The sequence below is a fragment of the Cetorhinus maximus genome, chromosome 8 (genome assembly GCF_964194155.1).
Source record: "Cetorhinus maximus chromosome 8, sCetMax3.hap1.1, whole genome shotgun sequence".
NCBI classification, from domain to species: Eukaryota; Metazoa; Chordata; class Chondrichthyes; order Lamniformes; family Cetorhinidae; genus Cetorhinus; species Cetorhinus maximus.
In genome coordinates, this window is record NC_135886.1 from 70,499,722 (window position 1) to 70,513,758 (window position 14,037).

Sequence of the window (14,037 nt, forward strand, 5' to 3'; positions counted from 1 at the left end):
GGCATTCTCCTAACCTGCACTGCAAGGCTGCACTGTTAGCTTGAACCATTACGGATACTGGTCCAAACCTTAATATGGACATTGCAAGGGGCTGTGAGCCATGACTGTGCCATGGCCACCTTTCACAAGGGGATTCTACAATGTGCCCAGTCAGCCACTTGTTCTGCCACACCCTAAAACGCACATTAATTTACAGTCTGTGCCCAAGAGGTGAAAAGTTCTGAAGCACTTGTTGACACTTTCAGGCTTTTGTGTTGGTTGAGTGGGCAGAAAAACACCAGAGGCCTGACTCCAAGCATGTCAATGGAGCTGCTGCTGAATTCTCAGCTGTGGAAGAATGCTCACTTTTCCAAGTGCATGGCTGGGCTGCTTCTCTTACCCCCTTTACCACCCTCCCGGCATGTGCTTAAGTATTTCCTTGAGTCCATGCTGCCTTGTCCCAACACCCCCGGCCTAACCCGCACTGGGGCCCTTGCTCTGGCACTGAAAGCCAGCTGGGAAAAAGCAACTTGCCTATGCCCCCTGTGAATATGCTGTGCCTCTTTCTTGATGTCCTACGGGTGATGGTCGCGAACGCTGTGCAAGGTTGTGTGCACTCACCTCCGAGTTCCCTTCGAAGTTCAGGTTGCCAGGTGCACACCTTTTAAAGACGGTCGTGAAACAGCCGTTCTGAAGTCATGCTGATGAGGGCGGCAAATTTGATGTGGGGAGATGGTTCTGGCGAGCAGGGCTGTTAATGAGATGCCAAAGTATTGAAATTAGGTTTTCAACGGGTGGTGATGGGAAACGCGGTCCGCCATTAACGATCGCAAACTGGTTTCACAATGGTATGAAACCGATTTTTGGCCTTCTCTCCATATTGTCCCCTCTGCCTGCCATGACAGCCGACACCAATGGGGCCGGAAAATTCCAGCCATTATCTTTCAAGCCAAGACCACCGGTCATTGCTGAACTTGATGGACCTTTATGTATGGGAAAATTTTACATCAATGACTTTCTAAATGCACCAGTGAATGGATAGCAGATGCCTTGTGCAATGTCCTATAGATGCCTGTAAACTTCCAACAGCATGGAAACTGAAGACAACAGTGACCTTCATTGTAACACAGATACAAGGTTGAGTGTTCTCCCAAATATCCTGGTGAACCATTTGGCACAACTTGTGAATCAGCCCGTGTGCAGTTGAACCTCATCACACACTGTTTCCCTGTGAGATCAAGGTAGTAGCTTTTGCCATGCTCCCTGGGGCAGTGGAGCAGTGCAGACTTTGTATCAAGCTAACCAGATAGAACGCCGACCCTACACCAAGCTGGTATCACACTGAGATAACCCTGATATTTTTCAGAATCATTCCACTTCTGATACCTGCTCCTCTTACAATCCTGAAGGTAAATTAACTCAAGCTGAGTGAGACCTACTTGCTACCTATTACCATTTCACCGAGCAGAACATTTTAAGCTTTTTTTATGTAGTATAAACAAGGCTTTAATACACAAATGTTTAAATTTTCATTAGCACTTATATTCAGTATTTGAAAATTGCCAGAAAACTGAAGGTAACTTTAATACCACTATTAAACTCTGCTGTTAAATGTTACCTGATTTTCCATTTCTTTCAACCCAATACTCCATGGTTGCCAGCTTTAACACTCAGCAGATAAAACAGCAATTTGTTTTATGATATTACTGAAAACATTAGCTCAGATCTTCTGGACTCCGGATCATTGAAGACCAGATGTATAATCCAAGATGCACATCAGGACCCCCGGGACATCCCGATGCACACACTTCTGTGAGAATTGCCTGGGAAGTTTGGACTTTGGAAGGGCAATTCCCCTGCTCCCTGCAACCCTCTGAAAAAGTCTCTGACTCCGTGTTAGAGTTGGAGACTTCAGATAATTCTGACGTACTTACCTGGATAGTTATCCAGGTAATGTTAGGCAGAAAAATTCTAGTCTAACACCTGCGTAGCTATACAATTGATGTCCCCAATTCCTCCCTCGAACCCCCAACTAGCCCCCCCCAACAACTCAACATGACTAGCCCCCACCACCTGACTATCCCCCTGACCTACCTATCCACTCACCCACCTGCCACCCTAACACCCAACCCACCTGCCACTTCACCCACCTGCCACCCTACCCACTTCCCCACTTACTTCACCTACCCACTGTACTACTCTCCTCATTCACCCATTCATCCATTCACCCTGGACACTTATACTTACCTTACGGCAGCTGGTGCCATAAAAAGGGTGTGTGGCTTGTCTGTCCCGATGCTCCAGGGCTATAATGAAGCTCTTCGATTGAAAGTATACTCCTCACTGCTGAAGAAGCCAGCCTTGGGATATCCGACCAGAAATGAGGAGCAGCATCGGGGTACAGAAAACTAGGAACGGTGCGGCAATCCAATAAAGATTGCCACTTGGCGGAAGTTCCGGGCCATTTTTTTTCTAGCTGCTATTGAAGGTCTCAGAGGTTTGACAGTCCAGTTTAAAATCATCAGTGTCTTACAATATTTTATGCAACTTTTTTGAAAGATTAGGTAGCTTAGCACCTATTCCCAGAGACCCAATCATTGCAGGTAAATTATCATTTATACAAGTATAACTTGTCGTTAACTGGCTGAACAAACAAATGATTACCTTACAAGGTCTATGACTCTTTCCCTCGGGGCACTGCTGACGCCCTCGTCATTTATGGCTAGAATCTGATCGCCTGGTATGAGTCTGCCCTCCGATGGACCGCCTATCAGAGAAATACAGACATTTACTCCAAACAGAAATTGGGTTGATCCCTGATGAAAATAGTTAAATAAGTAAAGGTGCTTCCTAGCCAAAGAAATCTGTAGGTTCCAATGTCGATAACTCAATCCAGCAAGGACTCTTGCCGTGGAATATTACACCATAATCAAATGATGTAGGTTTTGAAATTCCACTGTGCGATATTAGTATAACATTTAACTGGGGTCCTTTTAACTTTATGCAGTAGTGTAAAATGGGTGATGGCGAATCTGCAGTGCATTTTTCATCTCCCATAATTCTTATTTCGATTGAAGATAATTAGGAAGGCAAAGAGCAAACATGAAATTGAGTATTGCTGAAAAAAAGAGTCATGTCTCAGCTTTTCATCTTGCACTCATCTGGACACTTACAAGAATATCAATATAAGGGGAAAACAACAAAGTCCTGAAGACTGGTGGAGTGTATCAAACAGCATGTCCTAGCCGCTGTTTGCAACGGGCAGGGTACAGACCATACCCAACCAGCCCGTGCTTGTAAAACTCAAACACAGTGCCCAAAACTAGATGTGATTCCGTGATTGAGGATTATTTAGCAAATGTTGTCCAATGTGCTAAGAATTATGCTGACAACCAATTTAAGATTGTCAGTCAGGCTTGCCATGTGTTGCATTTGCGTGTACTGGAAGCTACATATACATACACAGGGCCCTGTTCTTTGCAGACAGAAAGAACATGTACACACATTGCACCTGTTTCAGCTAAATGAAGTAAGTGACAGCCATTCGCTGATTCATTCCTCAAGGCAATGCCTTGACCAATCAGGGTCAAGCTGCCTGGTTTAAGTTTCAAACAATGCTTGGCAGTTAACTGTTGGTCACCATCAGTAGTGCCACTTGCCAACCAATCAGCATTCTTTTCACATACAGTATAATTTGTTGTATTCTCCCTTATATTGGTATTCTTGCGAGTGTCCTGATGAGTGCAAGACGAAAAGCTCAGACATGTCTCTTTTTTAAGCAATACACATGAAATTATAGGTATCAAAGAAACAGTAAATTATTCATAAGGCACATAAGTAACAAAAGGAGTATTAACACGGGAGTAGGGCCACCAAGGGATGAACAGGCTAAACTCAAAGGAGATGCTATTAAAATAGCAGGGATACGAAACTGATACTTTGCCTCAATTTTTACTAAATGAGAGGAAATTGTAATAGTAGTAGTCAAGAACTTCTTCACTACAACTATTATAATTTCTTCTTTGTCAGTGAAAATTGAGGCAAAGTCTCAAAGCCTCTATGGGACAGGTAGTGAGGGGAGCGGAGAATAGAATTCACTGGAGAAGATTGTTCATAGTGCGGCCAACCCTCGGAACGAGGACAGATGAAAGACAGTAGTCCAAAGGATATTATAACTGTTAAGATAATATGAAAGTAGATACTAGACAAACTAGCCGATAAAAGATGTTGAAACCCCAGGTTCAGATAAATTGCATCGATAGATACTCAAAGAAATTACAGGAGACAGCAGAAGCTCTAGTATCCACAATTGTAAGGAAAGAAAAATTGAAAGAGAAAGGAATGGTGGCAGAGGACTGGTGAACAGTTTGCTGCATCTGCATGACTGCTTTCAGTGACTCATGAACAAGGACACCCAGGTCCCTCTGGACATCAACATTTCCCAATCTCTCACCATTTAAGAAATACTCTTCATTTCTGTTTCTCCTACCAAAGAGGATAGCTTCACATTTTTCTCTATTATATTCCATTTGCCATGTCCTTGCCCATTTACTCAGCCTGTCAAAATCCCCTTGAAGTTTCTTTGCATCCCCCTTGCAACTCACATTCCCATCTAGTTTTGTGTAGTCAACAAACTTGGAAATATGACATTTGGTCACCACATCCAAATCATTGATCTAGACTGAATAACTGGGGCCCGAGCACTGATCCTTATGGTACCCCACTAGTTATAGCCTCATAGCCTGCCAACCTGAGAATGGCCAGTTTATTCCTACTCTGTTTTCTGTCTATTAACCAATTCTCAATCCATGCCAGTATTTTACCCTCAATCCCATAACCCTCTAATTTTGTTTATTAACCTTGGGACCTGATCGAAAGCCTTCTGAAAATCCAAATAAACCACACCCACTGATTCCTCCTTACCTATTCTGCTAGTTATGTCTTCAAAAAACTCCAAGAAGTTTGTCAAATGATTTGTCATGATTTTCCTTTCATAAATCCATGTTGACTCTGCCCACCTACCATTATTTTCTAAACGTCCAGTTAGCACATCCTTTATAATAGATTTTAGCATTTTCCCTACTACGGATGTCACGCTAACAGTAGTTCCCTGTTTTCTCTCTTCCCTCTTTCTTAAACAGTGGAGTTACATTTTCTACCTTCCAATCTGACTACCAACATATCACTCCCTCTACAGGGGGGAGACGGTGGCTTAGGGTTAGTGTCATTGGACTAGTAATCCAGAAGGCCAGGCTAATACTCTGGGGTGTGGGCTCAAATTCCAGCACAGCAGCTGGTGAAATTTGAATCCAATTAATAAAATCTGTAATTGAAAGCTAACATCAATGATGGTGACCATGAAACATAGAAAATAGGAGCATGAGTAGGCCATTCGGCCCTTTGAGCCTGCTCCGCCATTCATTATGATCATGGCTGATCATCCAACTCAATAGCCTGCTCCCGCTTTATCCCCATATCCTTTGATCCCTTTCACCCCAAGAGCTATATCTAACTCCTTCTTGAAAGCATACAATGTTTTGGCTTCAACTACTTTCTGTGGTAACGAATTTTACAGGCTCACCATTCTCTGGGTGAAGAAATTTCTCCTCATCTCAGTCCTAAATGTCTACCCCGTATCCTCAGACTGTAACCCCTGGTTCTGGATTCCCCAACATCGGGAACATCCTTCCTGCATCTACCCTGTCTAGTCCTGTTAGAATTTTATAGGTTTATATGAGATCCCCCTCATTCTTCTGAACCCTAGCGAATATAATCCTAATCGACTCAATCTCTCCTCATATGTCAGTCCCGCCATCCCAGGAATCAGTCGGGTAAACCTTCGCTGCACTCCCTCTCTAGCAAGAATGTCCTTCCTCAGATAAGGAGACCAAAACTGCACACAATATTCCAGGTGTGGTCTCACCAAGACCCTGTAAAATTGCAGCAAGACATCCCTGCTCCTGTACTCGAATCCTCTCGCTATACCATTTGCCTTCTTTACCACCTGCTGTGCCTGCATGCTTACCTTCAGCGATTAGTGTACAAGGACACCCAGGTCTCGTTGCACATTCCCCTCTCTCAATTTATAGCCATTCAGTTAATAATCTGCCTTCCTGTTTTTGCTACCAAAGTGGATAACCTCACATTTATCCACATTATACTGCATCTGCCGTGCATTTGCCCACTCACTCAGCTTGTCCAAATCACACTGAAGCATCTCTGCATCCTCCTCACAGCTCACCCAGCTTTGTGTCATCTGCAAATTTGGAGATATTACATTTACTATCATTGATTGTTGTAAAAAATCCATCTGGTTCACTAATGCCCTTTAGGGATGGAAATCTGCCATCCTTACCTGTTCCGGCCTACATGTGACTCCAGATCCACAGTCATGTGGTTGACTCTGAAATGGCCAAGCAATTAGGGACGGACAACAAATTCCGGCCTTGTTAACGACGCCCACATCCCATGAAAGCATCAGTTAAAAAAAAAGCCCCCTCTTTCAACAGTCTGGGATGAAGATCATCAGGTCCTGGGGATTTATCAACTTTCAGTCCCATTAATTTCCCCTGTACTACTTTTTTACTAATACTAATACTAATATCTTTCAGTTCCTCAGGCTCGCTAGTCCCTTAGTTCTCCAGTATTCCTGGGTTTTTTGTTGTATCTTCCTTCGTGAAGACAAACACAAAGTACTTGTTTAGCTTCTCTGCCATTTCCTTATTCCCCCTTATAAATTCCCCTGTCTTTGACTGTAGTGGGCACACATTTGCTTATGCTAATCTTTTCCTTTTTAAACACCTATAGAATATTTTGCAGTCCATTTTTACGTTTCTCGCTAGTTTACTTTCATATTCTATTTTCCCTTTCTTTATCAGTTTCTTGGTCCTCCTTTGCTGAATTCTAAAGTGCTCCCATACTTTCTTGGCAACTTTATAAGCCTCTTCCTTTGATCTAATAGAATCTTGAACTTCTCTTGATAGAACGGTTGTATCACCTTTCCTGCTGTGTTTTTGTGCCTCAAAGGAATGTAAATTTGTTGTAAACCATGCATTAATTTTTTAAATGCTAGCCAATGCCTGTCTACCATCATACCTTTTAATGTAGTTTCTCAACCTATTACAGCCAGATTGCCCCTCATACGTAAGTTTCCTTTGTTTAGATTTAGGACCCTAGTTTCGATTGAACTGTTAAGGATTTGGTTCAGTTTATGAAATGGTTAAAAATTTAACTTGAATAATATACAGCTAAAAAATTTCCTCTGTGAAAATGACATACATATATTATTTTCACATACACAGGGAGGCCCAGACAAGAGGCCTTGAGAACAGGCCTTTCTGATAGGGAAGCACACTTAAGCTGGTAACGCTTGCCCCTGCATTTTAGAAAGAAACACGGGGAGAATTTTCCCCGTGTCAAGCGGGCTGGTTGGGAGTGGGTGCCGGGGCCGATTGCCGCCCGCAATCGGGTCTGCGCCGCCATTTTACGCGGCAGGCCAATTAAGGCCCGCCCAGTGTGAAGCGCAGCTCCTGAGGATAGCGGGAGTAGGCGGGTGGCGGCGGGGGTGTAATGACCGCTGGGTCCAATGGCGACCCGGTGGCCTGTTTAAATGAAGCGTTGGCAGCCTTACAAAGGCTGCTCACAATGGCCATTAGAAGGGCTCACCAGAGCGTTGCTGGAGAGCAGGCCAGGCTGGAGGGTAGGGAGTGGGGCAGTGTGCCCCTCCGTTTTCCGATGAGTGCCTAGCTGCCCTCCTGGAGGAGGGCCCCCCACCTGACCGAATGTGCCTGGGAGGAGGTGGTAGAGATAGTCAGCCCCCATGACGTGGTGCGATGCACGTGGGTCCAGTGCCGCAAGCGACTCAACGACCTCTTGAGGTCGGGAAGGGTGAGGGTGAGTACCATGTTGCAGGAGTCAATTAGTACAGCCGGTAGCCTTTCCCCACAAGGGCCCCCCCCCACTGCACCCCCCCAACTCTGACTGCAGCTCCTGTATTGAATCATTCACGGCATGTGTCCCTCACTGGGTGGGCCAGCAGATATTGCCCACGCCTAGTTCACCCTGAGAGGGTTGTGCTGAGATGGGTTCTGCACCCACAGCATGTGTGACACTGACACCCAGAGTACTGTTTTGGGGGCAACTTCAAGGATCTGCACCTAGGCGCAGTGCTGGAACTGCAAAACATGTCAAAGTCAGGCTGCTGACTGACTGGGAAGGGAGCTTCCAGGTGGCCGGGCACCCATCCATCTGCTGCCCTTGGCGTTCCACATGCTTGTGCCTCCTTGCTTTGCAAGGTTAGACCATGTGGGTGGCAAATATAATGGAGGCAGCATGTGAGCAAAGGGGGGTCAGCCCTGACTTCTTTGTGTGAGTGTGCGGCAGCTGCAGGGTGATGAAGCACTGGACCCCTGCAATGTCCCACTCTGGTTGGGGTGGCAGGGATGCAATGGGAATCCAGGTACAGGGTGGACTAATCAATGCTCCTCTCTCCTTTTCAGGAGAAGGCTGCACACAATGCCGCCGAGCGGATGCGGACTGGTGGAGGCCAGGCACAGTTGGCCATCGTGACTAGCTACGAGCAAGAGGTGATGGATCTGGAGAGGCGCCATGCGCCCAGATCCACGGGGGTGCCTGGAGGAAGTAAGATTGCCGAGCACTGAGGTCACCGTGTGTGTCCCAGCAACCATGGCATTGCTGAATGCTCAGTGATTGAAGTTTGCAACATGGGTTGACCATTGATTATGGAAAGATGAGCGCATACCGATCCGGGGGACAGGCATGCACATTGACATTGTCTCCGCTTTAACTACTCAAATGTCCTTGTTCTTCCTTTCAGCATCACCGGAGCAGGGCCAGGAGGAGGAGGCAGAGGGGCCACCTCTTACACCTGAGGCCCCTGAACAATTGGACTCACCAGCATTACACCATCTCTGCCAGGCAGGCACCAGCGCAGATACTAGCACCTCGGTGGGAACTAGATCATTGGCTAGTGTCCCGGGGCACAGCGGTGAGGGCACTTCACACTCGCTTGTGGTGCGGGTGGAGACAGAGAGTGCCCATGGTGCCGGCAGTCGGAGGACTGCAGGTGACCAGGCACGTGCTCGGTCAGTGGCTGATGATGTGTCTCTGGAGTCGTCCGTGAGGCAGCAGCAGCCAGCAGGGTCTGCGGGAGGATCTGGCGGAGATATTTGAGGCTATGCGTGGCATGGTCTCCATGCGGGAGGAGCCCATGTGGAGCATCACCGATGCAATGAGCCTCATGGCCGAGCGCCATGCTTCCTCCATGGAGAGAGTGGCGACTCTCGTGGAGAGGCTCCTCCAGGAGAGCAATCAGGGTTTCCTGGGGTTGCTTGGACCTGCAAGCCCTCACAGCGGCATTGACCTCAGCTAGTCAGTGCCAGTGTAGGAGATGGTTTGGCCACCAAGTATCCCAGCTCGGTGTCCATCCATCAACAGTGAGCAGGGAGGAGCGAAGCGACCTCACGTTGGCGCGGGAGCTGCCTGTCGTCTCTGCGGGCTCCTCGCAGGGCGCTCCAGATGAGGGCAGCAGCTTCTCCGTCGCTCTGCCAGTGACCGTGGGATCCAATGAGGCTGAAGCAACTGGGGAGGATGCCAGCCGTGGAACTGGATGCTCCATTCCAGGCGGGGCCATCAGAGGCTCCATGGCCCAGAGGACATCCGCCAAGGTCACCGAGGCCAGCAGGACAGCACAGTGAGCAGGCTGTCTCAGACGCCAGTGCCAGTGAGGGGGGAACACCTAGATGTAGCACCCACAAGCGTAAACTTAAGGCACCTTAGGCACACCACAGGTTTCTCACTGGTGGTTTTATGTTGCCCCGCTTTTACTTCATGACCACTTGGTTTGATGCATAACACCTTTGTAATTATTTTTTTCTGTACTTCATTTTGTAAAATCATTAAATTTTGATATGTGAGCATGGCTCAGGGTGACTCCTTCTGCAGGTGGACGGGAATCCATGATGTAATGAGTAAGTTGGTTCACATTGACCTTCATTGACAGGGTCCTTCATTAATGTTCCTACCCAGGCAGATTTTGCACTCAGGCATCAAGCCTGTAGCCCTGGCTTGTGTTGGAGGTCCATCTGTGATGTGCTAGCTGAAGGTTCATTGGATTAAAGCTTCCCAGGTATCTCTGCCCCCCTGGAGTATGCCCGGGTTAGTGTCTACCCCCTCAGCGTTCTCCTGTGAGTGCTCATCTTCGGAATCACTGCTGGACTCATCGTGTGCAGCCGGAGCAACTGTGTCCACATCTTCCCCCACTGCGTCGCTCCTTTCCAGCTCCGGATTGTGGAGAGAGCAGCATGCAACCACTATCAGTGACACACTATCTGGGGGGTATTGGAGTGCACCCCCTGAGTGGTCCAGGCATCGGAAGTGCATCTTGAGAAGACTGATGGTTCTCTCTACCACAGCCCTTGTGGAGGCGCGGCTCCTATTGTACCACTGCTCAGCTTCTGTTCTTGGATGGTGCAGAGGCGTCATGAGCCACCTTTTGAGGGGATAGCCCTTGTCACCCAGCAACCATCCATCCAGCCGGGCTGGAGCACTGAAGAGACCCGGCACCTGGGAGTGTCTGAGGATGTAGGCGTCGTGGGAGCTGCCTGGGTACCTTGTACAGAGTTGTAGAATCAGCATCCTGTGATCACACACTATCTGCACGTTCGTGGAGTGGAAGCCCTTTCTGTTGATGAAGGCACCGGGCTCACCTGCTGGCGCCTTGATGGCCACATGAGTGCGGCCTATTGCACCCTGGACACGGGGGAAGCCAGCAATCACTGCGAAGTCTCTGGCTCGCTCTGTCAGGCTGGCCTGGTCCCAACGGTAGTGGATGAAAATCAATGCACGCCTGAACAGAGCATCTGTCATCTGCTTGACACAACTGTGGACAGCTGACTGGGAGACTCCACAAAGATCACCCACTGACCCCTGGAAAAAGCCAAAGGCATAGAAGTTGAGGGTAGCCGTGACCTTCAGCGCCACTGGTATTGGGTGCCCATTCATATAGTTGGCGCAGATCTCAGGGCCAATCATCTGACAAATGGAGGTGACTGTCTCTCTTGAGAGATGGAATCTCCTTCGGCACTGCACCTCAGATATATTGAGGTAGCTGCTTCGCCGCCTGTAAACCCTGGCAGCAGGATAGTGGCATCTTCTGTGGCCCCTTCCATCTTGGACTTCCTGTTGGCCTTGCGCCCCTTGTGCCTGTGCCTCTCCTCCCAATGGTGGCTCCCTTTGAGGCTGAATGTGGACTCCTGGCCTCCTCCTCCTTCTGACCCTCCCTTCCTCCTCAGAGGAGGTGCCTCCAGTGGACAGCACAATTCTCATTCCCAGGCTAAGGGAAGGCTTCCAGAAACCAGCAAGACCAGAATGAACCAGAAATAATGTTTACTCAAGAGCCCTGACCTGAAGCCTGTTACTCCCGTCCAAGCAACTGTGAAGAGTTTTGAAGTATTCCTGCTCACACAGGCAACTAGCAGTAACTTTAAAAATTAAATGTCTGACAAATAACACTCGTGACCCCAATCACCCCTTTTATCCCCCCGTGGATGAGGTTTATACAAATGTGTCCTACCCGCCTGCCCATTGCACCCGTGCGAGGTCCTGAAGATTGCACGGGCCTGAAAATTCCACGACAATTGCTGCCTCAAGGGCCTTAAGTGGATCATTAATTAATGGTGGGTGCACATTGGAAAACATTGCGTGCCCGCCCACCTAAATATCGCAATGGCGCGTGGTGATGTCAGGATGCTCGCGTGACATCACCGCACATCATTTTATTCTGGCCATGATGTTTTGATTCTAAAGAATTGCTCAGGACAAAGAGGTCTAACAGTAAAACAGACAATAATCATATTATTCAGATGTAACAGATTGTCTTTATCTCGCAAACTTAAGTTAACAAATCAGTTAGATGCTGCGGGAGCATCAATGAGCTGAGACATTAAGATAGGTTTCTTCATAGCTGAGACAAAGACAGCAAAAACTACATTTTATACTTTGATTGTGAGTATAAAATGTTGTTTGGATACTCAACAAGATGCACTGCAGGAATTCATCAAGGCTCCTTCGACAACACCTTCCAAACCCATGACCACAACCATCTAGTAGGGCGAGGGCAGCAGATAGATGGAAACACCACCACCTGGAAGTTCCCCTCCAAGTCACTCACCATCCTGACTTGGAAATATATCACCGTTCCTTCACTGTCGCAGGTTCAAAATCGCTCACCACCACCTTCTCAAGGGAAACTAGGGATGGGTAATAAATGTTGGTCTAGCCAGCAAAGCCCACACCCCGTGAATGAAAAAAAAACTATGTTATCTAAAGTGAGTTTGAAGTTTGCTCTTATATTTTGATGAATTAGTTTATCTTGCATTTACATTTTGTAGTATTCAAAACATTACCATGATATAATCTAAGACTTACGCTTATAATAAAGTATTATATATAAACCATTAAATGAGTTGTAGTCTCAATCTGTAAACCTCACAAACCCTAACTCTTCTAGAATTCTTAGTTATAAGATTCTGGCCAGAAACTTACCTGTGTCGGGTGGGCTGGGCGGGAGCAGGTGGGGGCAGGCGTGGAACCGATTGCCACCTAAGATCCGCTGCGCGCCGCCATTTAACATGGACGGGCCAATTAAAGACCACCCAGTGTGGTGTACGGCCGGTAGCGCTCAGCGCTACCTGTGCGAGTGGGGGGAGGAGGGAGAGTCGGGGCCTACGCTTGAAATGAGCATGAAAAAGCGCAGGAATCTCCCTGAAGCATGGAGCTGCCTCAGGGAGATTAAGTTGATAGCACAAATTTTATTAATGTTCTGAAAAATTATTTAAACATGTCCCCTCCTGTGACACTGTCACATGAGCTGGGACAAGTTTGTGCATTTTGCAAATTTTATTTAATTATTTTATTAAATTTTCAGGAAACCTCATCCCGCCTGTGGAGGTTTCCTGAAAAACATGAAGGTCGCTTGGGCTCTTTGCCTGCCCGCCAACTTAAGGTTGGACAGGTAGCGCTGTTAATCAGCTTAATTAGTTTTGTCATGGCCTTAATAGGCTTTTGACAGTTTGGCGGGCACGCAGCTGCCTCCAGAGCGCGCCTGCTGAACGAAATACCTAAATGATGTGCGATGACGTTGGGACGCACACCCGACGTCATCGCGTATCATTATGCGCGTTGGGCATGTCGGACCCATCCCCGCACGCTAACAGCAATATTCTGGCCTCTGAGTTCTGATAAGGGAGATTCTTTAAGAGAGACAAAACTGGTACAACATACCACGTACGTTTTATTCTGACGTAACTTTGTTTAGTCTAAGTATTCCTGGGAGAAAGGATAGATTGTTTTAAAACCATGTCAATGGCTAGAAACTGACAAAGCCCTTTTAATAATTTAAAATTTCTTTCAATTGAGAATTCATGACTTTATAATAAGTTTGAATGAATAAATTTACCTTGCTGGGGTGGGTAAAGATAGCAGAACCCCAATAGAATTTTACATTAAGTTTGAAAGTGATGTAGTTCTATCATATTATGGTTCACTGTTTCCTAGAGGCTCCTTTACAACGAGATTATTAATTAGCCCTTTCTCATTGCACAATATTAGATCTAAAATAACCCATTCTCTAGTTGGTTCCCCAACATAATGTTCTAGAAAACCATTGTGTATACATTCCAGGAATTCGTCCTCCACAGCATTAGTCCTAATTAAGTTTACCCAGTCTATACATAGATTGAAGTCCCCATGATTACTGTACTACCCTTGTTATATGGACCTCTAGTTTCCTGATTTATACCATACCTTACATAATCACTACCATCTAGAGGCCTATAAAGAACTCTTAGCAATGTTTGCTGCCCCTCGCTGTTTCTTAGCTCCACTCAAACAGATTCTACGCCTTGATTTTCTGATCCAAGATCCTTTCTCAGCAATGTACTGATCTCATCCTTTATTTTGCTGACTTAATTTTAATTAATGTCTGTATTAAAATAATATAAGCACAAGTAGGACTAAATGTTCTACCCACCTCGATTG

At 46.7% G+C, this 14,037-nt stretch overlaps 1 protein-coding gene and 1 long non-coding RNA gene across 2 annotated transcripts in view; one reads left to right on the plus strand and one right to left on the minus strand.

The window, feature by feature from the left end:
- LOC144683710 (uncharacterized) overlaps positions 1–14,037 on the plus strand; it is a 272,653-nt gene that overhangs the window by 213,730 nt on the left and 44,886 nt on the right. The window lies entirely within an intron of this gene.
- The window catches only part of frmpd3 (FERM and PDZ domain containing 3), a 235,935-nt gene that overhangs the window by 196,982 nt on the left and 24,916 nt on the right, over positions 1–14,037 (minus strand). The window contains exon 2 of the mRNA XM_078547754.1: positions 2,644–2,746. Coding sequence (XP_078403880.1) covers positions 2,644–2,746 — 103 coding nt within the window. The remainder of the gene's footprint in view (positions 1–2,643; positions 2,747–14,037) is intronic.